Source organism: Microtus pennsylvanicus, chromosome 8, assembly GCF_037038515.1.
Source record: "Microtus pennsylvanicus isolate mMicPen1 chromosome 8, mMicPen1.hap1, whole genome shotgun sequence".
NCBI lineage: Eukaryota > Metazoa > Chordata > Mammalia > Rodentia > Cricetidae > Microtus > Microtus pennsylvanicus.
In genome coordinates, this window is record NC_134586.1 from 88791546 (window position 1) to 88815049 (window position 23504).

The 23504-nt window shown below is 44.7% G+C and overlaps 1 protein-coding gene across 1 annotated transcript; it reads left to right on the forward strand.

Moving 5' to 3' along the window:
- The first annotated feature begins 917 nt into the window (after nucleotides 1-917).
- Matn3 (matrilin 3) lies at nucleotides 918-22839 on the forward strand. Its single transcript, XM_075982079.1, has 8 exons — nucleotides 918-1125; nucleotides 4913-5479; nucleotides 8254-8379; nucleotides 10718-10843; nucleotides 13130-13255; nucleotides 15629-15754; nucleotides 19026-19136; nucleotides 22178-22839. The coding sequence occupies exons 1-8, from the start codon at nucleotides 918-920 to the stop codon at nucleotides 22210-22212; spliced, it is 1425 nt and encodes a 474-aa protein (XP_075838194.1). The 3' UTR covers nucleotides 22213-22839.
- The last annotated feature ends 665 nt before the right edge of the window (nucleotides 22840-23504 follow it).

Genomic DNA, 23504 nt, shown 5'->3' on the forward strand with positions numbered 1-23504 from the left:
ACTGGCAGAAAGACAGGATCGGATCTGTTGGGATTCACGCTCACTGCCTTGTTTGAAGACCAGGCTCATCCCTGTTCCCCTGCCTTTACAAGCCTTCCAATTTACCCAGGCCACTTTTCTAAGCCACCACTTCCCCTTAGCAGCACACACACCATCCATGCGTCTTCTCTCTCGCAGTGAGTTGGGGGGGGGCTCCCCTGAGCAGTTTCCTGCCCTGTGCTCATCTCTGTTTCAGAGAAGAAGCCGGTTGTAAAAGACAGGGTGTTCTTCCAGCAAACCGGAGGCTCTCTGGAGAAGTGTATGTTTGATTTACTATTCCTGGTACTATAAGTTCAAATGTTTATGGATACATTGAAACTGGGATGAAAGCATCCTATTCATGATGCTAGAATGTGTGAGCCCTTTCTTATTCGAAAAAAAAAAAGATGACTTTCTTGGCTGGAGAAAGGTGTGTTGTGTGAGACTCTTGCTCTTAACCGGGAGTCAGGCTCACCTGCAGGTGAGTGGGTACAGACCCCAGGCGTTTGTCAAATAGGACCTGGGAAACAGAACTGGCTAGCACAAGAGGGTGGAGCAGGCGGCCCCCTAACTCCAGCCGGGTTTTACAAGGAGGCAATCGGCCAGGAGGCGCCCAGTCAGGCCCACCGGACTAGGCGGGCGGTGACCACCGTGCCGCTGGCCGCCTAGCCCCAGACATTCCGCTCCTGCCACACTGGAATGCTCAGACAGAGCTTCTTGTTGGCCTTTGGCGGCTCCAGGGCCCGGGTGGCAGGGCCTTCCAGGGGGCGGAGTGGGGCGGAGCCTCAGAAGCGGGACCTTTAAATTGACTGCCAAAGTGCGGCCCCACGCCAGCGCCTGACCTTGTGTGCCCAGGCCACCTCCCGGCTCACAGACCCCGGCAGTTCTTCGAGCCCATCATGTTGCTCCCAGCACCCGCCTGCCACCTCCCGGGACTTCTGCTGCTGCTCTGGCCGCTGCTGCTGTTGCTGCCCGCCGCCGCTCCTGGACCTTTGGCCCGCGCGAGTGTCCGCCGACTGGGGACACGTTTCCCCGGGGGCAGCCCGGGGCATCTCCCTGCTCTGGCAACTCCCACCCGAGAACCTTATTCTGGGGCCCGCGGTGCAGGTATAGCAGGGCAGACGGGGTACCGCTTCGTAGGAGAGGGAGTCATAGCCCAAGCTGGAGGTGGGAAGAGAGGCGGGGATCCCCAGAACGCAGGCAGCATGTCATATTCACCGAATGTTTCTTCATTCTAGCACCCCAAATGGTGTGCTGAAGGAGGCATGCTCGCGGCAATCCTATGCAAAAACTAAGGATCCGATAGCCAAGGGGCGGGGGTAGGAGTTGGGGGTGTAAGGTCATGCGCATGACTACGATAGCATCTGGTATCCTGAAATTCAAACTTTCTTGTGAGCTGGGAAGGGAGCACGGCGCACACGTGGGAGCTCCAGTCAGGGAATAAGATGAGGGCTCCCAGCTCTACCTGGCCCGGATTTCTTGGGTAGGGAGAGCAAACCCTTCTTGACACCCTGTTTGTAGTTATTTGGAAATCTCCATCTATTTTGCATTTACTGTGTGAGCCTTTCTCCCTACGGGGGAGGGGGATGGTAAGGGGGGGGAGAAGAGTCTAGAAGGAAGGCAAGATCTGGAAGAAGGGAGACTTAGTGGAGGATGGGGGAGGACTAGGAAGGAAAATCAAACTGTCGTGTCCTGAAACTATATTGGTGCTTTACTCGGTTCTGCCCAAGACCCCAAGACCGAGTAATTTTGCTTACGCTTACTGGGCCCCCACTCCAACTCACGCTCTGCCAGATCACCAAAGACACAGTCAGATCTGGTCTTCAATGAGCAATTCCATTAATTTTGCTCTGAGGAGAGCAAATCTACACAGAGAAGCTGATAGGTGTCCTTCATGTATGTCCACAGCACATACAGGGACCCCTTAGCATGGTGAAATAACCCAGAATCAGCATCAGATCCCCTAGGGAAACTCGGAGCCCTAAGAAGACAAGCAAGGGCTCCTTCCACTTTATAGCTTGCCAGGATCTCCATAACATCTACAGAAGGTTGTCTCTTCCTTACCCTAAGATCCAGCTCTAGTCTGTCTGGTCTTGAAAGAGGCTGTAGCTAATCCTGCTCCAGGTAACCAGGCTCATCAGTGATGCTGTCAGACCAATTTTCATGGTTTGTCCCCGCCCGTGACTTGCTGGATATACCAAGAATTGGCTCAGGAAACTCTTCCATCATCCATGATTTGTAATTCCAGATTTAAAACAGCAAGAGCCAGCTATGTGGGGTCAAGCAGGGCTCATGAGGGTTAAGTTGAGCCAGGTGGTTAGCTGGTTGCTTCAGGCTGGGGTAGAGGAGAAAGACTTTTCTATGGAAATAAACATGACTTCTATTCTTCGCCCTGGGGGAATAGGACTGGGAGAAGGATGCTAGAATTTGCACATGGTGACTGACCATGGCCCTTTATAGTCTGGCCTGCAAACCTGATCTCAGACAGCAATCTCTTGATAAATGCCACATTCTACTCCTCCAAATCACTCTAGCAACCAGAAATTGGTAAGCTTTACTGTTGGCTTTTACTACTGACAAGACTGGCAAAGATGGGCGAAACTGTGGAATCTCTCCCTCTCTTTGTCTCTGTCTCTCTCTGTCTCTCTCTATCTCTGTCTCTATGTCTGTCTCTCTCTCTCCCTCTCTCCCTCTCTCCCCTCTGTCTTACATAGCCCAGGCTGGCCTCAAACTCACTATGTAACCAAGGATGACCTTGAACTTCTGCTGGGATTAGGGGAACGTACCACCTCACCGTTGGTTTGGAGGGACACCAACTTGGGTTGTAAGTGCTGAGTTACAAGGCTTGCACCATAGTGGAAAGAAAAAGTATACAGACCTATATTCAGTTAAGATTTTCCACACGGATCCTCTTCCTTGTTCTTGATCCCTCAAAATCTTGAAGGAAATTGTGGAGCTGCTTAAAAAAGAGATTTGTAATTCCTCTTGACTTAAACAAATACATGACATATGGCTTCTTTTGGGTGGTGGCTCAAAGTCAACATGCAAACGTTGGCTGGGCACATGAGATGATGTTGATTTTTGTGGTGGAAAACATTGCCTCAGTGGGAGCAGCTGCTATGTACTAGAAAGGCCTTGGGGCTAGGAGACAGGAGTCATGGAGGCCAGGCTTACTCCACTGCTTATCAGGGTTTGCTCCCCTAAACCTCCACCAGATGTGTATGACGAAACCGCTGCACTGCCCAGTTCACAGGATCCTGTGTTAGCATTCTACGATGCCTACAGGTCTTTCAAAATAGGGTGTAGTTTTTTAGCAGAGCACATACAGCAGATACAATTAAACCAAGAGGTTAAAATTCCCATTTCTGAAAACAAAACTGAAGGCTGTGTGTGGTGGTACATGCCTGTACTCCTAGGCACGTGGGAGGTGGAGACAGGAGGATCAAGGTCCTCCTTGGCTTTGTAGTGAGTTGGAGGCCAAACTCGGCTACTGGAGATCCTCTCGCAAAGAAACAATAAGTAAGTAGTTAGATAGATAGATGGATAGATAGACGGATGGATGGATAGATAGAAAGATAAATGGATAGAAAGATAGATAGATAGAAAGATAGAAAGAAAGAAAGATAGATGGATGGATGGATAGATGGATAGATAGACGGATAGATAGATAGATGATAGATAAATATGGATGGATAGATAGATAGATAGATAGATAGATAGATAGATAGATAGATAGATAGACGGATAGATACATAAATAACTGAGGGGCTGGGGATGTAGCTTGACAGCCGAGTATTGCCTAGTACACACAAGGTTCCAGGCTTGGTCTCCAGCCCTTAAAATGAAACAAATAAAGCCCACCAATGACAGAGGCAAAAATCCCTCTTCCAGACAATGCCTTTCCTCTTAGAAATGACTTAGTCTAAATACTTTATTTTTTAAAAATGTATTTCACTTGTTTTTCTGAGAGTACCTCACGGTATATCTTGAACTAGCCTTCCTCCTTAGCCCCTGAAGTGCTTTGACTACAGCTGACATCACCACTCACCGCTACTAATTTGTTTTGGAACTACATACTGCCGGAGCAAATAGCATTAATCTGTCCTTTTATTAGGAAAGGAGGAGCCGTGACGGACACCTCCTAAGGACCTCATTTCTACCTAGGGCTGTGGTGTGTGTGTGTGTGTGTGTGTGTGTGTGTGTGTATGTATATGTGTGTGTGTGCACACGTGCATGTTTGTGCGTGTGGATTGAAAGTGGAGAATGGACTGAAAAAGAGATGTGCTAACTGGATCCTCTCCCATCTAGTCCTGGCAGTGACCTGGCTTTGGGCGGCTAAGGGCTGTGCAAATCAGGTTAGAGGAAGCATTGTGAACTAGAAAAGAATAAATGACGGTGAACTTGTGTTGAGTGACTGGAGGGCACAAGATGCCTTTGTGTAGAAAGGATGTCGGAGCTTTGAAGGTGAGGGTTCTTCTTTCCTGCCATTGCAGCTGATGTGTAGCCAGCAACAAGTAAAAAGATGCAAAGAGAAGTGGCCGAGAGTCTAGGGGAGGAGGAGAGATGCCAGGTCATAATCTGCGATCCTTAAAACAAGATACACTCCCAAAGATGGAAGGGCAGTAGCTGTGTGTTGTTATCCCATTGTCTCAGCTGAGACTCACATTTCAATGTGAATTCTCACTAGGGGATTCTGAAGGCCCCGTGTTTTCAACACTCAGCACAAGGATGGCTTCTGGGAAGGAAGCAGGCAGTGATACTGCTGGGATTAGGGGATGCTACCAGACCTGGCTTCTCAGAATCCCAGCGTTCTCTGGGAGTGAGGTCTGTCCCGTTTCTGATCGTGGTCTGACTGCTGCTTAGCCTTTTGTGTTCCTCACACCCTTCCTTGCAGGTGTTTGCAAGAGCAGGCCTTTGGACTTGGTGTTTATCATTGATAGTTCTCGTAGTGTCCGGCCTCTGGAATTCACCAAAGTGAAGACCTTTGTGGCCCGCATCATTGACACCCTGGACATCGGGGCAGCTGATACGAGGGTGGCTGTGGTGAATTATGCCAGCACTGTGAAGATAGAGTTCCAGCTCAACACCTACTCAAACAAGCAGGCTCTGAAACAGGCTGTGGCCCGGATCACACCCTTGTCAACAGGCACTATGTCAGGGCTGGCTATCCAGACAGCGATGGAGGAAGCCTTCACTGTGGAGGCAGGAGCTCGGGGGCCCATGTCTAACATCCCCAAGGTAGCTATCATTGTGACGGATGGGAGGCCCCAGGACCAGGTGAATGAGGTGGCTGCCAGGGCCCGGGCATCTGGTATTGAACTGTATGCCGTGGGTGTGGACAGGGCAGATATGGAGTCCCTCAAGATGATGGCTAGCAAGCCCCTGGAAGATCATGTCTTCTATGTGGAGACCTACGGAGTCATCGAGAAGCTTTCCGCTAGATTCCAGGAGACTTTCTGTGGTAAGTTGGTAAGTCTTAGCTTCCAGCTAGCAAGGATGTTATAGTTCATACATTGTGTTCCTGGAAATTGGTTTGGAAGGATTTATTTGTTTTTAAGTTGTGCGTATGTGTGTGGGTATGTGCACATGAGGCAAGAAGCCTCAAATCCCCTGCAGTTGGAGGCAGTTAAAGTCACCCCAGATGGGCAATGGGCACCAAACTTGGGCTTTCTGCAAGGGAAGTATGTGCTCTTAACTGCTGAGCCAACGTTCCAGCCCCCTGGAAAATGCAGTATATTCATTTTTGGGGAGGGGGTAGAAATTTTATGGAAGAATTAAACACATGCAATGCTTTTTTGGGAGGTCTCACTCTCTTTTTTTAACCAACCTAAACACATGGTGTTGGTTTAGAAATACAAGGCTGTACTATATGTAACTCGGTTTGTTCATAAAACCTTCATGTTTGCATTAGACGTGGTAAGTTCTGGAAATAACCAGAATAAACAATCCCGCTGCTCCCTGATGGGGTCAGAAATAAAACCCCAAACCCAAAACCCAAACACTCAAACTCAAGACATCTCTTCAGTGCCCTCTTCTCCACCGTTAACACTCCTCCCCTCCCCTCCAAATGTTTGCCTTAGCTTGACATCTCCAGATTTAACCCTGCCTCTCTTGTTCTCCCGCAGAAGCCAGAGTGGTGTCTGCCCCTGGAAGGACCAGTGGGCTGGATCCCAATATCACTGTCCATGATTATGCAATGAAAGCTCATTTTCGGATTTGACTCTTTCTCTGCTTATTCTTTTGTGGAACAATTGGATTAGGGACAAGAAGGGTTGTGTTTTCTGATTCACTTAGATGCAAGGAACAGTTTAAAAACAAATCATTTTGTTCATCTTCTATTCTTCCTTTTGGATGGAGTTTGAATATGATCGTGCTAATTTTATTAGCATTTCTTTTTTGGCATGAATTAATCAAATGCAACTGTATGAATCTATTCCATGCTGGAAGCCTTTTTTTTTTTTTAAATCAGGATGTGACCTGGGCGTGATGGTATTGCCTGAAACCCCAGAATTTGAGAGGTGGGGTTCCAGGCCAGCTTCAGATATATCCCGAGTTTGAGGTCACCATGCACACGATGAGACCATGTCAAGAAAAAGAAAACAGAAATCTATTTTAAAAACTTTAAAAAAATAGAATTATGGTTTGTGGGTGTCACAATCTAAAAAATCATTTGGAGACGATCATTTGAAAGCCTCTGTGGGATGTTGAAATGAGTGTGGACACTTCCAATTTAGGTGAATTCCTAAAAACGACACTTTGTGCCATGCACATTCTGTATCTATTCATACTGACCACCACATACCAAGTCAAGGAAACTGCTCCCAGCCTTCAGATACTGTTATGGAGTTGGTGAAAAAGACAAGCAAGGGAGCCAATGGCTACAGTTGCAAACATCAATGAGACTCTATATCTAAACGAATGTGGAACTCAGCATCATCAGTGGGTCAGGAAATGGTACATGAAATCTTGGCCGCATTGCGGTCATTCCTGGCTGAGATCCCCTTGCCTTCTGTGTCCTGGGACACTAGGCTTTCACAAGACACCACTGGCTATGATGGCAACTACTTGGCATTTATTAGGCTCTAGAAAGAAAGTGCCTTTTTTTTCTCCTTTTTTCCCAGAAAACCCCCTTGACTGTGGGTGAGAGCTCTTCCGTTAGGGCTCTGGTCTGTGGCTAGGTTGGGTCTTAAAGTTAGCAACTAGGGGTGGGCTCCAAGGCTGTAAAGTGGGGAGTGAGTGGCAATCTTTCCCTCACTTACAAAAAGCCTGCTTGTTCTGGGGGCAGCAAGGCGGGGGGGGGGTGTCCTCTCTGGAAAAAACGGCTGAGGGACAGCTTGTTGTAGTCAACGGGCTGGAAAGATTATTGCATGAAAAGGCGCTCCTTGGGAAAATATTAGCCTTGTCCTATTGCCAAGGGCACTGGAGGCTGCGTTACCTGCTACAGGAGTGTTAGTCTCCTCTAACAGACCTTGGCTTTATAGAAATGACTAAATTCATTGATTCGTCTTTTAAAACACGTCACTGGGTGTATGTGTGTTGGGGGGTCATTCCAATGAGATATAAATGTTTCCAGGAGCAAGGAGGTGGAGATATGATTTAGCCAACGTAATCTTATACCTTTCTTTTTATCTCTTTGTGTTTATAATTTAAATCCATCATCTTTGAAGCTACTAAGAAGCCAAGTAGATGTCTGGGCATTGGCCATGTGATGGGCATGCAGAAGGAGGCTGTTGGCTGGATGGCCTTGCACCATTTGCGTGCTCAAGCAGATCCACTGCCCAAGTGTGAGTTAGTTCCAGGCTGATAGGCACACTTGTGTTCCAGTGCCCTTTAGGCACAAAATGTGGAACTGTTGCAAGCAAGGTCCCAGCTATGCAGGGTCCCATAGCTCATAGCACTCTTGAAGGTACGTTATTATTCTCCACAGCTCTTATGGTCGAGAGGCAGGAATCTGTCTCATGGGTATTCAATTTGGCCAAATAAAACATCAAGTTGCCTGATTGTTTGATTCCAGCAACTCCAAATTCAGAACGTCCTTTCTCTTTTGAGAGATGGTATGGCCAGATCTATAATTCTAAATTTACAGCATCTCAAATCAAATATTTAATGCTCCTCCATCCCCCGTTTTAAATAGTGAAGTCAAAATGGAGTCCGAAAGAAACCTAGAGAGGCAGAAGAAGTGACTAAAATGATCCTTTGGTATTGACGTAACTGCGGTGCCTGTTCTCTGCCTAGCTCTGGACCCGTGTGTGCTTGGCACACATCAGTGTCAGCACGTGTGCATCAGCGACGGTGACGGCAGGCACCATTGTGAGTGCAGCCAAGGGTACACCTTGAACGCCGACCGGAAAACATGTTCAGGTGAGGCTTCCTTAGGGTGCAGTGGTGGAACAGGAGCTCTCTGACGCCTCTTCTCCCGGGGTGGGGTCTGTCTGAGCCTTTGACTTCAACCTCCTTTTTCCTGGGTGCCTTCTGGCAGACTTAGCACCGCTCAGCAGCTTTTCTTGATAGAGAACATGATAGAAAAGTGAGAACCTACTCAGGGCAGTCTAGCCTAACACAGGCCTTGATACTATTTTCTTTCTTTCTTTCTTTCTTTTTTTCTTTCTTTCTTTCCTTCCTTCCTTCCTTCCTTCCTTCCTTCCTTCCTTCCTTCCTTCTTTCTTTCTTTCTTTCTTTCTTTCCTTCTTTCCTTCCTTCCTTCTTTCTTTCTCTTGTTTTTTGTTTTTTTTTTTGTTTTTTGAGACAAGGTTTCTCTGTGTAGCTTTGATTTCTGTCTTGGAACTAGCTCTTGTAAACCAGGCTGGCCTCAAACTCACAGAGATTCCCGTGCCTCTGCTTCCTGAGTGCTGGGATTCAAGGCATGTGCCAGCACCTCCCAGTTTGTTACTATTCTTTAAAAAAAAATTAAGCCAGGCAGTAGTGGCACATAACAGGGCTACACAGAGAAACCCTGTCTCGAAAAAAAACAAAAATCAAAACCAAACCAACCAGCTAAACAAACAAATAAATAAAATAAAATAAATTTAAATTATATTTGTGTCCTTATGTGGGTATGTGTGTGTGAGCGCAGGTACCCGAGGGTCTCCAGGAGCTGGAGTTACAGGTGGTGAGCCACTGCCTGTGCTGTTAGGAAGCAAACTTAGATTCTCTGCAAAAGCAGTATGCCTCCTTAAACACTGAGCTGTCTCTTCAGCCCCTTCTTTTTCTAAAAATTAATATTTTAGATTAGTATGCAGATAGGTTTTATCATGGCATTTTCATGTTTGTCATTATATTTTGCTTTCATTTCCCTCAGCACTGCCTCTCTCCCCAGTTTGCCTCCCTCCTTCTCCCATTTTAACACCCTTTCTCTTTCCCATTCCCCTCTCTGCTTCTCACCTCCCTCAAGATCTCTTCCTCTTCTCCCATGAACCCTTCGAGTTCTGTGATGTACAAACACACACATCCAATTTTAGTAGATTCCTCATGAGAGAAAAGATGTGATATCTTTTTGAATCTTTTTTTTTCTCTTGCTTGACATAGTAATTTCCAGTTGCATCCATTTTCCTGCAAAAATCCTGGTTTCAGTTTTCCTTACATCTGTGTAAGATCCCATTGTGCGTCTGCACCACATTTTCTTTATCTGTCCATCTGCTGATGAACATTTTGTGGTTCCATTTCCTGGCTTCTGTGAACAGCTGTGGATGTGTTGTGTTGACTTAAGGTCCTTACTCTGCTCGTTCTTTTCTTTGTTATCGGTCTTAAAGAAGACACCGATAAAAGGAATGGTGAGAAAAAAGGGATCCAAAACTCTTTAAATGTTTTCCTTTATTTTATTTCTTTTCGTTTTTTGAGATAGGGTTTCTTTATGTAACCCTGGCTGTCAAGGATTCACTTTGTAGACCAAGCTGGCCTCGAACTCACAGAGATCTGCCTGCCTCAACTTCCCAATCCTGGATTAAAGGCGTGCACAACCACCACCCTCTATTTTTCCAAATTTATATGCTAATTTATAAATTTATTTAAGTGTTACACACATAGACATAGGCATGCATGTACATCATCTTCATGCAGTGCCCATAGAGACCAGAAGAGGTTCGGGGTCTCTTGGTACTGGAGTTATAGACAGTTGTGAGCTGCCATTGGATGCTGGGAGTCGAACTTGGGTCCTTGGAAGCACAGCCAGTCTTCTTAGTCAGTGAACCAAGTCTTCAGCCCTGGGATCCAAAACTCTTGATACTTTTGGAGATTTGACACCTTTTCCTGGGTTTTATTTCATTAGACACAAGCATCCCAATTTTTCTCTAGGACAGTACACACTCATGGACGCTAGAAGTAGAGAGAAAGCCCGAAGGTCCTGCTCAGTGGTATCTAAGTACCACACAGAGTCAAGGAGGAACAGGAATTAGCCTTTTTACCCTTCTTTAATCGTAGGAGAATATTTGTGAAGAAAACAGACATCATTTAGTTCAAACTGCTAATTTTATAGTTAAGAAAATTGAGATGCAAAAAAGGGAAGAGGTATATGTATCAGTGGGTCTGTTGGCGAAGGAACAGGACCAGAGAGTAGGATCCAAATTCCATCAATGCCTGTGCTCACTCCCTCTGTTAGTGTGTGTGTGTGTGTGTGTGTGTGTGTGTGACAGTGTGACTGCTAAGGGTTTGCTCGCCTCATCCTTTCTTTGTGTCCACATCTGCCATACTCATCTCTTGACAGCTATCGATAAGTGTGCCCTCAACACTCACAGATGCGAACAGATCTGTGTGAACGACAGAAACGGCTCCTACCACTGCGAGTGCTACGAAGGTTACACCTTGAATGCAGACAGAGCCACGTGTGCAGGTGAGTGCGCTGTGCACACGTTCACCTGTCAGCGTGCCCAGTGTTGAAAGGGAAGCCTACGGCTGGAACTTGATCAGTTTTCCATTTTAGCCACCCTGGGGATTTTCTGTTTCTTTTCTTTTTTTCTTTTTCTGGTTTTTCCCAGGCTGGCCTGGAACTCAGATAACCACCTACCACCACTGCTCTGAAGGACTGGAATTTAAAGTGTACACCACCTCTGCCCAGATGTATAGTCTGTATAAAAAATTAGAAACGGAGGGAGGGAGGAAGAGAGAGAGAGAGAGAGAGAGAGAGAGAGAGAGAGAGAGAGAGAGAGAGAGAGAGAGAAACTCTGTAGTGGGGAACCTGGCCAATACCTTATCAAGTAATGAGAGATCAACATCACTAGAGATGACCTCATTGCTCTGGCAGTGAGGGCTGCTGATTCACGGAGTCAGGATGAGTTAACCAGGAAGCAGATTCTGGAGACCAGCATGGGGTGCAGATCTAGCTTGATTCGGAAGTTCACTTGCACATATACATATATCATCCAATCAGCTAAGGACACTCCGTGCTATTACCCAATGATCCTGAACATGCGTGTAGCCGGCATCATGGGAGGGTGTACATGAGAAACAGCGTGTCCTGGCAGTGTGTAGTGGACAATGGGCAGGAAGCAGGTGACACTCTGGGCTTGGTGCCATTCTGTGGGTCTTCAATGTGCCCGGATCCCATTATGTGTCCTCTAGGATACTAGAGACCCTGCTCAGAGCAGCAGGAACCGTTGGCACTTCTCAGGTTCCCTGTCTTTTAGAGACACCAGCTGGACAGCAACTGTTCCCTCCCTCCCTGACAGTCTCACCTGATGTGGCAGCACAATTGGTGTATTCTTGCTAAAACTTTAGAAGCATGAGGAAACCTCAGACAGACCCAAAGGGAGAGAGTCTTAGTCCACCATGTTTTCCGGTTCTTCTCAAATGTGTCAAAGTCATAAAAACAAAGGTAGACCAATAAAATATCTCAGTATATGACAACTTCATGTCATTTGGGATCTTGGATTGGATCCTGGACCAGAAAATGGACATTAGGAAAGAACTGGGAACATCTGAATATTGAGTGAAGATTAATCATCCTGTATTGGTGATTTTGGTTATCATAGTAGACTTATCTAGATTATTGGCATTTGGGAATAGAGGCAGTAAGTTTTTTTAAAAGCCTGAACTTGCCTTAAAAAATGAAATTTTAAAGGTCAAAATAATAGATTAAAGCGGAATATGTTAGCTCATGGCTATCACCCCAGCACTTGGGTAGCAGAGGCAGGAGGGTCACTGTAAGTCCAGGTCTTCTTGGGCTGTAGATGAGACTCTGTCTCAATCTTCCCCCACCAAAATAGTTTCAGATATGTCAATACAAGTCTCTTCCCTTCTTTCTGGGTGTCGTGATCAATGACAGCAATTCCAGTGTTCAAGAGGCTAAAGATTAGCCAGGTAGTGGTGGTGCATACCTTTGGTTCCAGCACTTGGGAGGCAGAGGCAGGCAGTGCTCTGTGAGTTTGAGGTCAGCCTGGTCTACTGAGCAAGCTCCAGGACAGTCTCCAAAGCCACACAGAGAAACCCTGTCTTGGGGAAAAAAAGCTGAAGATTTCGTGCCATAGTAAGACCCTGTTGCAAAAACAAAAAATGTACCTCTACTGTATACCTGCCTTTCTGTTGTATATCTCTATTTATCTGTATTTATTCTGTATGTGTATTCTGTATTTATTATTTACCTACCTACCTATTGCCTGTTCATCTAATTCTCACAGGTAAGTACACTGAATAAAGAATTGGGTCCCAGACTCTTATTCCACCCTAAATTAGTTGGTCTCCTGGGTCTCTTGTACCTTATTTATGACACAAATGTTAAAATAGAATTTCTCCAAACTCTAATTTTTCCCTACTCCTGGATCTAGTGCAATTAGCTGCATAAGTGACTGGTCTATTTCTGGGTTGGAATAAGTACAATAAACCTAAAAGGAATGCATTAAGTATTAATGAGATGCTTGGGTTATAAAAAACTCAACACTGATGATATTGAAAGAAGACCTGAGTATAACTTCGGAGACTAATTATCATGTGTGAAGGATCTTATTAACTCTGCTAATTTCTTGTTAGAGCAAACAATGCTGACAGTTTTGTCTCACTTCCAGCCAGCTTCCCTCTCCTATATTTCAAGCTGTTTTAAAGCAAGCATGTTTCTGTCTCTGGGTACTGAAAGACTCTTTGACTTTTAATTTTAAAATTCCCCTCTTGGACTCTCTACTGGCAGCTCAGGATAAATGTGCTTTGGGTACACACGGCTGCCAGCACATTTGTGTGAACGATGGAGCCGGGTCCCATCACTGTGAATGCTTTGAGGGCTACGCTCTGAATGCAGATAAGAAAACATGTTCAGGTAAGGTCCATTCCACAAACCCTTCCCTGCTTGACTCTTTCTATGGTGGTGAAATGAACCTGCAATTCGCAGGGAGAGAGGTTCTTGGGGGGAACTTAAAGACCCAGGCTCAGGCGTCTGGCCAGCTTACATGCTTAGAAGCATGTTGCCCCGGGGGGTTGGTGAGCTCATTGGCTTTTCCAAACATAATAACTTCAGAAAATTACTGGGAAATGGGTAGGGAATGGGGGATATGAGAAACGCTAATGATATATGAGGTCCCCATCCAGGAAAAAATTTAGAACTCTGTACACTGGGGCCTTTTTAAGCAAATAGAGGAAGTCAGCTGGACAGTGATTATTTGCTGTGATAGGCTGCACTGATCTTTTTCCAGTTGAAACTTGGCCCCAGGGACTCTACTGTAGCGTTGATCTTTAAGCTGGATTCTTTTAGCAAAGGAGACTTTGTGAAGGGTTGACTCAGACCCACACAGGCCTTCCAAGGTGTTGGAAGCGGGGACATTCTTGACTGTTTCTAGCTGATCAATCTTCAGTGACTCAGGCCTTGTGACTTGGCTAACGAGCCCCTGCCGGGACCATTAATCCTCATTAATTTGATTTAGGTTCGCTGGTGGAACAGGGCGGCATTTATACACATCAAAGCTGTCCATCTGGAGAGGCATTTCTTGCTCTCGAGGTGCTGCTGAGTTGGGCACATTAGCGCTTTCAAAACTGTTCCATCTGCTCCTCTTCCTCGGGGAACTAGATGTGGTGGGATCTTGTCAAGATAAATGAAGGGACGCGGCACATCGCTGGCTCTCTTGATTTTGTGCTTTTTTTTTCTTAATTTTTGCTTTTGTTTCTGTGAGACCGTGATTCCTGCATCCCCAGCTGACCTGAACCTCACTGTGAAGCCCAGTGTACCTTGATTTGCAGTAACCCTAAGTGCTGGGTTACCGTCTGTTGAGTGCATGGGTATCCCATGCCTGGTTCTTCCCCTCTTTAAGAAATGAAATCAGACATTGCTTCTAATCCCAGCCACTACGGAGATGGGAGCAGGAGGACTATGATCAATCAGTACAAGACAAGAAACAAGAAGAGGGCTTTGGCCCTTGTAACGGCAGAGAAAGAATCTGTGTCTGTCTGGAGTCTTTCTGGGTCCAATAAACTCTTTTCACTTGTCCTAGGCCATTGGACACAGGACCCACAGTGTGGTGTCTCCTCTGTTCCCCACTGAAGTTTGGGCATGCTACCTTTATCTCTGAAATGCTATTTATGTGATAAGCAGAGCACTTCAGGATTTAATTGAATATATCATCATTCATCTTATTAAGTTATTGTTTTTCTTTTTCCATATGAGAAAAAGAGAGAGAAAGGGAGGGAAGAAGATAGATAGATAGATAGATAGATAGATAGATAGATAGATAGATAGATAGATAGATAGATAGATAGACAGATAGATAAAATGAACATTAGTGTTCAGGTCACCAGTGACCAATGTTTTTTTTGTCCCACCTCGTAAGGTATCAGTGGTTGGTCTTTAGGCAATACAGTCCTTTGTGTGTGTGTGTGTGTGTGTGTGTGTGTGTGTGTGTGTAGCATCAAACTTAGCTCCACAGACAATGATGTCTGAATTAGTGACAAAATGCCCAGCCCAAGCACCTGAAGGCAGGCAGGCAGGCAGGCAGGCAGGCAGGAAGGAAGGAAGGAAGGAAGGAAGGAAGGAAGGAAGGGAGGGAGGGTTTATTCTCTCCACAGTTGGAGGGTGTAGTCTGTAATGTTGAGGAGGCCACAGCAGCTGGAGCTTGAAGCTGCTGGTCCCCCTGGAGCTGATAGTTAGGAAGCAGAGAGAGATGAAAGCCCAACCAGCCTTCTTTTTTTTTTTTCAGTTCAGTTCTGGACACCAGCCCATGGGAACGGTATCACCCATATCTCTAGTGACTCCTCTTATCTCAGTTAGCACTCTTTAGAAACTCCTTCACAGACGTGACCCCAGGGATTCTAGATTCAGTCAGGCTGACTCCCAGGGTTATCCACCACAGGCTTCCTAGTCGATTGTTTTTGATGATCATCTATAAACAGCATTGATAGGTTTCAGAAATGCCTATGGTAAGCTCTGTACTGCCATTGAGACTCAGTGCCCTCCAGTATATTGGGAAGGAGAGAAGAGGAGTCCCCTCAGACAGATGCCGGAGAGCGAAGGGGAAGGAACAGCCAGGCGTAGCATGGGGAGGAAAGCCGGTTTTTTCTTCCTGGAACGTGAATCCGGTGACGACTCAAGGCTCCACTCTCAGCGCTGACTGGGACCAACAAAGCTTTGTATTCCAGAAGTTTGTGTTTAGGGTTCTATTTAACTAACAGATAAACATTTTCTTTCCTGCATGGTTTGGGTCAGTCCGAGACAAGTGTGCGCTGGGCACTCATGGCTGCCAGCACATCTGTGTGAGCGATGGAGCGGCATCCTACCATTGTGATTGTTTCCCTGGCTACACCTTGAATGACGACAAGAAGACGTGCTCAGGTGAAGACCGGTCCTCTAAGTAGATTTCGTTTTAGGAAAAATCAATCTAGGAGGAACCACTTTTTTTTTTTTAATTTATCATATTGAGTTGCTGTCCTCTTCTGCTACACAGTCTATTTTCTATAATTTGATACCATTTTCTTCTCTCATTTTTCTTTCTAATTAATGTCTCAGCCTGGTTTTTATTGCTATTGTGGTAAATTATGCATAACAGCAAACTTATTAGTCTGACCGTTTTCAAGTGTTCCGTGTCAATGGTCGCCATGGTTCATCTTCAGAGTCTTTCACCCTCCTGTCTAATGCTCTGCAGTCACGGGAGAGTGACTGGGGACTTGCCGGTTTCCCCCAGTGCAGTGGGGGCTTTGATAGGCATCCTTAGATCAATTTAGGGGAGCACTGACTGCCCCTTTCACAGTCTTGCAGTGCCCTCAATACTGCCTTGAGTTCTTTCCGCTTGTTTACTTTGTCTTTAATTTCTTCCAACAGTGTTTTGTAATTTTCAGTGTACAAGCCATATACCTGAAAACATTCCTAAATGTTTCATCTTTTTTTATTTTATTGTGAACAGATCTCTGTTGGAGGAGTCCACTTGCTTGTTTACCAGCTGCTCAGCCCCAAAATAATCACACAGAAACTGTATTCATTAAACCACTGCTTGGCCCATTAGCTCTAGCTTCCTTTTTTTTTATTGAGAAAAGGAAAAAAAAAGTTTCCGCCTCCTCCCAGCCTCCCATTTCCCTCCCCCTCCTCCCACCCTTCTCTCCCTCCCCCCACTACTCTCCCCCTCCCTCTCCAGTCCAAAGAGCAGTCAGGGTTCCCTGCCCTGTGGAAAGTCCAAGGTCCTCCCCCCTCCGTCCATATCTAGGAAGGTGAACATCCAAACTGGCTAGGCTTCCACAAAGCCAGAACATGAAGTAGGATCAAAACCCAGTGCCATTGTCCTTGGCTTCTCATCAGCCCTCATTGTTTGCCATGTTCAGAGAGTCTGGTTTTATCCCATGCTTTTTCAGTCACAGTCCAGCTGGCCTTGGTGACTCCCAATAGATCAGCCCCACTGTCTCAGTGGGTGGGTGCACCCCTCATGGTCCTGACTTCCTTGCTCATGTTCTCCCTCCTTCTGCTCCTCATTGGGACCTTGGGAGCTCAGTCCGGTGCTACAGTGTGGGTCTCTGTCTCTATCTCCATCCATCACCAGATGAAGGTTCTATGGTGATATGCAAGATATTCGTCAGTATTGCTATAGGATAGGGTCATTTCAGGTTCCCTATCCTCAGCTGCCCAAGGAACTAACTGGGGACATCGCCTTGGGCACCTGGGAGCCACTCTAGGTTCAAGTCTCTTGCCAACCCTAAGGTGGCTCCCTTAACTAAGAATTGTGCTTCCGTGCTTCCCTATCCAACATTCCTTTATCCCAATCATCCTGTTTCCCCAAGTTCCCCCCATCCTCCCCTTCTCACTTTTCTCTCCCCATCTCCCCTTACCCCCATCCCGCCCCACCCCCAAGGACCCAATTTTCTCCCCGGCAATTTTGTCTACTTCCCATAGCCAAGAGGATAACTATATGTTTTTCCTTGGGTTCGCCTTCTTATTTTAGCTCTAGCTTCTTATTGGGTAACTCTTACATATTAATTTAACCAATTTTTGTTAATCTGTGTATCACCACGTGGCTGTGGCTTACTGGCTAAAGTTTCAGCATCTGTCTCCAGTGGGGCTACATGGCTTCTCTCTGTCTCCAGCTCCTTTCTCCCAGCATTCAGCTTAGTTCCTCCCCCCAGGTCTATTCCCCTATAGCTCTGCTATAGGCCCAAAGCAGTTCCTTTATTAACCAATGATATTCACAACATACAGAAGGGAATCCCACATCAGATCTCTCTGTCTCAACTTTCAATTTTGCTATACCAGTGCTCTGTAGTTTTCTAAGGGGTGTTTATAGTAAGAATATCCCATTGAGCATGTGGCTTCACAGATCTTAGTGTCTGTTAAGCAAGAACACTGGGCCAACTGTCCATCCTATACTCTGTACAGAGATGATTGGCTGATTTTGGCAGATGCTTTCTGGCCAGGTATGGGCAGGAGGATCAGTAGCTCAAGCCAGCGTGGGCTGTCTGAGCTGTCTGAGACTCTGCTTCAAAAATTAAACAGGAGGTGGCTGAGGGAAAGTGAAGATGTGGGTTCAGATCCCAGGCACCCACTAAAGAGGCAGGTGTGGAAGTACATGCCTGTAATCCCAGAATTCTGTGGGCTTGCTCACCAATCAGTGAACTCCAGGTTCAGTAAGAGCATCTGTCTCAAAATATGAGGGAGGCAGTGATAAAAGAAGACACTTGATCCCTGGCGCCCCCCCCCCCATGCGCACACACTTCAGGTTATCTAGGTTGGCCATCAATATAGTTCTGAATTGAATTTTAAGCTCCATAGTATGTAAGGATAAAAAAAAATTATACTTCTCAATTCAAATCATTTGATAGAATAGCAGTCCTTTGTAGGAAATCAGGAGTGACCTAGTTTTAATCTTTGAAGTATTTTGGTTGTATAGATAGATAACTGTTCTCATGTCCATGACATAAGAGAACCAGTAGGATAGGAAGACTGTCTTCTTTCTTTCTTTCTTTCTTTCTTTCTTTCTTTCTTTCTTTCTCTCTCTCTCTCTCTCTCTCTCTCTCTCTCTCTCTCTCTCTCCCTCCCTCCCTCCCTCCCTCCCTCCCTCCCTCCCTCCCTCCTTCCTTCCTTTCTTAGACAGGATTTCTCCATATAACCGCATTGGGTGTCCAGGAACTCACACTGTAGACCAGGTTGGCCTTGAACTCACAGAGATTCCCCTGTCTCTACCTCCTGAGTGCTGGGATTAAAGGCGTGCACCACTACCTTGTGACTGTCTTGTTTCTTTGTCTCTGGCTTCACCAACCACCTTTAAAAGCTTTGTATCACGGCTGATTTCAGACAATGACAAAAGCATGAAGAAAAATACAATGAACTCTCATATGAGCCTAACCCAGTTTTGACATATATAAACATTTCCCTAACGTTTCCTGAGTCTTCTATGGAATTAACTTTAGCAAATATTTTCTCTTTCTTATTTGCTTTTAGATGATTTTACGTCCTGAAAGATGCTTTTACATAGGTGGCAATGTTGAAGTGAATTATAGATTTCCTGATTTCTGTCATTCCTTTGTTTTGCCTCTCATGCTAGGCAGGTGTTCTCCACCCCCACCCCTAGTTTGTTGTAATCACTGGTTAACTGTAACATTTTGTGTGTTGTTATTGTCTTCAGACATTGAGGAAGCACGAAGCCTCATTTCCATAGAAGACGCTTGTGGCTGTGAAGCCACTCTGGCATTCCAGGAGAAGGTCAGCTCCCATCTCCAGAAGCTGAACACCAAACATATCCTTTCTGGAAGGTTTTCTTCCTCTTCCTCCTCCCCCTCTTCTTCATCCTCCCTTCCTCCTCCTCCTCTTCCTCCTCCTTCTTCTCCTTCTCCTCCGCCTCTTTCTCCTCCTCCTTTTTCTCCTTCTTCTCCTCTTCCTCCCTTTTCTCCTTCTCATTCTTCTCCTCCTTTTTCTCCTCCTCCTCCTTCTCCTTCCTCTTCCTTCTCCTCCTTCTCTTCTTCTTCCTCCTCCTTCTCCCCTTTCCCTTCTTCTTCTTTTTTTTTGAGACAAGGTCTCATATAGTCATGGATAGCTTCAAACTTGCGATGTAGATGAAGACAGCCTGAAACTTCTGGTCCTGCTAACTCCACCTCCCAAGTGCTGGGATTATAGGTGTGTACCACCATACCTGGTTTTATGAGGTACTGGGCGTTAAACCCACGATTCAGGCAGGCTAAGCAAGCACTCTCTCTTATCAACTATGCTACAACTCAGGTCCTGTCTTTGTTTAAATTTTTGTTTATAAATTTCGATTTCTGACTGATACATTAACTGTACTGCAATAGACATTGTGCTAATGCCATGGCTGTGACTTCTAGAAGCCAATGTAGATACTACAACTGAGCCAAACATTTTAGGATACTCTACCAGCAAGTATCTTATTCATTAGTGTAAGTTAAGCAATGGTAATGTATTTGAAAAGAATTCAAGCCAGGTAGTGGTGGCGCACACCTTTAATCCCGGCACTTGGGAGGCAGGCAAATCTCTGTGAGTTCGAGACCAGCCTGGTCTACAAGAACTAGTTCCATTCCAGGACAGGCCCCAAAGCCACAGAGAAATCCTGTCTTGAAAAAAAAAAGACAAAAAAAAAAAAAAGAATTCAGAGTTCTTTTTCAATGGCACAATAGATCATTTTTACTCATTCAACAGTTTTTTGTTTTTTTTTCTTTTTTATTATTACTTAAAAGAATACCAATCCAAATTCCCACACTCTTCCCTCCTTTCAGTCCCCTCCCTTTCCCAGCACAGACCCTCTCCCCACCCCTCCAACCCTGAGGGAGTGCCATGCACCCCACCCTGTGGAAAGTCCAAGGCCCTCCCTACTACATCTAGGTTGAGCAAGGTTTACATCCAAAGAGAATAGGATCCCACGAAGCTGCCATATGCAGTAGAGGCACATCCCAGTGTCACTATCAGTGGCCCGTCATCTGCCCCAGATGTCAACCCCCTTCAGAGAGGCTTGGTTGTTCCCATGCTCATTCACTCCCAGTCCAGGTGGAGTTGGTGAGCTCCCATTAGCTCAAGCAAACTGTCTCAGTAGATGACCCACTCGTGGTCTTGAATTCCTTGCTCATACTCTCACTCCTTCCACTCTTCAACTGTATTTTGGGAGCTCAGTCCGGTGCTCCAATGTGGGTGATTGCCTCTGTTCCCATCTGTTGTTGGACGAAGGTTCTATGGTGATATTTAAGATAATCATCAGTCTGGCTAGAGGGTAAGGTCAGTTCACACACCCTCTCCTCTATTGCTTAGAGTCTTATCTGGGGTCATCCCTGTAAGTTCTTGGGCATTTTTCTAGAGCCAGGTTTTTTGCTAACTCCATAATGGCTCCCTCAATCTCTTTCTTTTGATATAATCTCTTTCTTTTGATATAATTGAGATACGAGACAGATTGCTCTCATATCTGTCCTTCCTCCATCTTGACCATCCCATTCCCTCAAGTTCTCCTCAACCCCCCATTCTCCCCTCCCTTCTACTCCCTGACCCCTGCTCCCAAATTTTTGTCTGATTCTAATTTTCAGGTGGGTCTTGTATATGTTTTTCTTTGGGTTCACCTTATTACTTAGTTTCTCTAGGATCCTGAGGTATAGGCTCGTTGCCCTTTGTTTATGACTAGTATCCACTTATGAGTGAGTATATACCATATTCTTTTTTTTAGGGTCTGGGTTACCTCACTCAGGATAATGTTTTCAACATTTAAATGTAAAAAACTGCCTATTTCTTTCCCTAGTGCTATTTTTCCCCCAGGGTTTCCCATGTAGCAGTGTCAAACAACAGTCCTGGCTGTCCTGGAACTCACTCTGTAGATTAGGCTGGCCTTGAATTTATGCAGATCTGCCTGCCTCTGCCTTCCAAGTGCTGGGATTAAAGGCTTGTGCTACCACTGCCCAGCTCCCTAGTGCTTTTTAATAGCAATTTATGTGCCTAATTGAGCTCTTACATAAGAGAGCAACTAAGTATGATTCCTTAAAGTAACTTTTTTACTTTTTAATTTAATTTTTATTTCATGTGTGTTGGTGTTTTGCCTCTTTTTATATCTGTGTGAAGGTGCCAAATCCTCTGGAACTGGAGTTACAGACAGTTGTGAGCTGTTGTGTGGGTGCTGGGAATTGAACTTGGGTCCTCTGGAAGTGCAGCTAGTGCTCTTAATTGCAGAGCCATCTCTCCAGCCCATTTAAAAGTAACTCTTAGCTCAAAATCTTCCTATGTCCAGAAAAAAAAAATCAGTCGATCTATTGGATGTTGAACCTCAGACGACACATGGTTATACAATTTGGTAAGCCAAGATGTCAAGAAATGGTTTTCAAAACGTAACATGACACTGTCTCACAAATTTCAAAGTTAGTACTCTGAGTGCTAGCTCTGGAAAAGAACTTCATCTCAGCATCGCTCAACGTAACAACTCTATTCCCGTATACCGCAGAGGAATGGAATTCAGACAGGGGTAGGCACTTTGAAGGAGGTGTGGGCAGCATGGCGGAATCAGCTTCCAAACCTTGCACATGCGTACGATGGTGTTTGTCCTTAGCCAGCATTACTCTCCACTGAGAAATATTGTTCCAATTCAGTTTTGGGTGAGAAAAAAAGAACTGAAGATCTCTGCAGGAGTATAGTTTCGTGATGAATTTTTGAATTTTAGATTAGGCTTTTGATGAGGCAATCATTCTGTTCACTTATAGTGGGACATAATTTTCTTTTGTGTGGAAGTTTTTGAAAACATGCTTATATTTTCTAACGTGTTAAACATAAGTCACTTTGGCCTTAACGTCTAGCCACTTGACAACATTTTGAAGAAGCTGCAAGTTAACTGAATATGGACAAGTACATCGTCAGACTGCTCAGAAATTCTCGCCTGGAAATGGGGAGTGCTTAGTACCTGCAATATGTTTTCTTTAATACACTTTATGTTCGACGTTCCTGATAATAATCTGCCGCTATAAATGCTTGGCTGTTTTTCAGTAAACAGTATGAAGGTTTCCTGGAGGATCAGTTTTCAAGGCAATAAATGTGCAGACCTTTATAAAGAGCTTTAATGCCTCTAAGCTATGACTGTGAAATCATTAATAAGACGAAAAGTGAAAAATTCAATGTTTTGTTATTGACTGATTGAGGCTTATAAGTTTTAAATGTTTATATTAATAAGGTGAGCATATTCACAAAACCTCATCTCTTTTCTCTTGGTCATATTTATAATACAAACCAGCCTTACTATTGAGAGTGCAAATTTTATGAATATATAAAACATTCAAATAATTAAACTGAGATGAATATATTTAGAGTTGTTTAATACTTTTGTTTTTTGCTAAAATGTTATTGAAGGGATTATAATACAATAGATAATATAAAACAATCAAGGGATTATAATGCATGTATCTAAAAATAATTTACAGAGATTAAGTGAATGCTACATGACACTTTTAATTCATTAATGTCATAGAAATGAGCAACTAAAGAGAACTGGATATAAACTTACGGTGCTAAGATTTTTGCCAAGGAGGAAAAAAACCCTTGAATTCTATCATTTTGTTTTAGCATATAGATGACAAAATTAGGTATTTATAAAACTAGTGTAACAAGCATCAAGATCTAATATTATCTTTTAAAAAATGTTGGTAATAAGTCTAAGTTTTTTTTAACTCAGAATATACCTAATATGTGTACTTTTAGATGCAACTTGTAACTTTTGGAATAAAATAATTCTCTAAACGTTGGGCTATTTGATCTGTTTTGGTTTGTGTTGTTTTTAATATAATAAAGTTCCTATCCTTGTACACTGATGTCATGGCTGATTTCTTTTGGTGGCTCTTGTTATGATTTCTATTAAAAGTATGTGTGTTGAACTGAATTAGTAATTCTTGAATGTGTAACAGGTGAGAAACAGAAAGAACAAAATGAAGATACGCCCTCCATAATTTCATCTCACACTGTTTTGAGGCCTAAAATGGCAGCCAGTTCAGGGTAAATGGTAAGGAAGTTCCTAAAAAAACTCAGTGAAATATTTAAATGCAGTTTTGTGTGTTCCCTTGAGTGTGAGTGTGTGTGTCTGTGAGTGCACCTGTGCCGTGCCACACTGCACATGTGGAAGTCTGAGGACTAACATTTG

Excerpts from the sequence above, each read along its gene's own strand:
- Matn3 (XM_075982079.1), top strand. The coding sequence starts at position 918 with ATGTTGCTCCCAGCACCCGCCTGCCACCTCCCGGGACTTCTGCTGCTG. Across the intron at positions 10,844-13,129 it reads AGACAGAGCCACGTGTGCAG|CTCAGGATAAATGTGCTTTG; the intron begins GTGAGTGCGCTG and ends CTCTACTGGCAG. Across the intron at positions 15,755-19,025 it reads CGACAAGAAGACGTGCTCAG|ACATTGAGGAAGCACGAAGC; the intron begins GTGAAGACCGGT and ends TATTGTCTTCAG.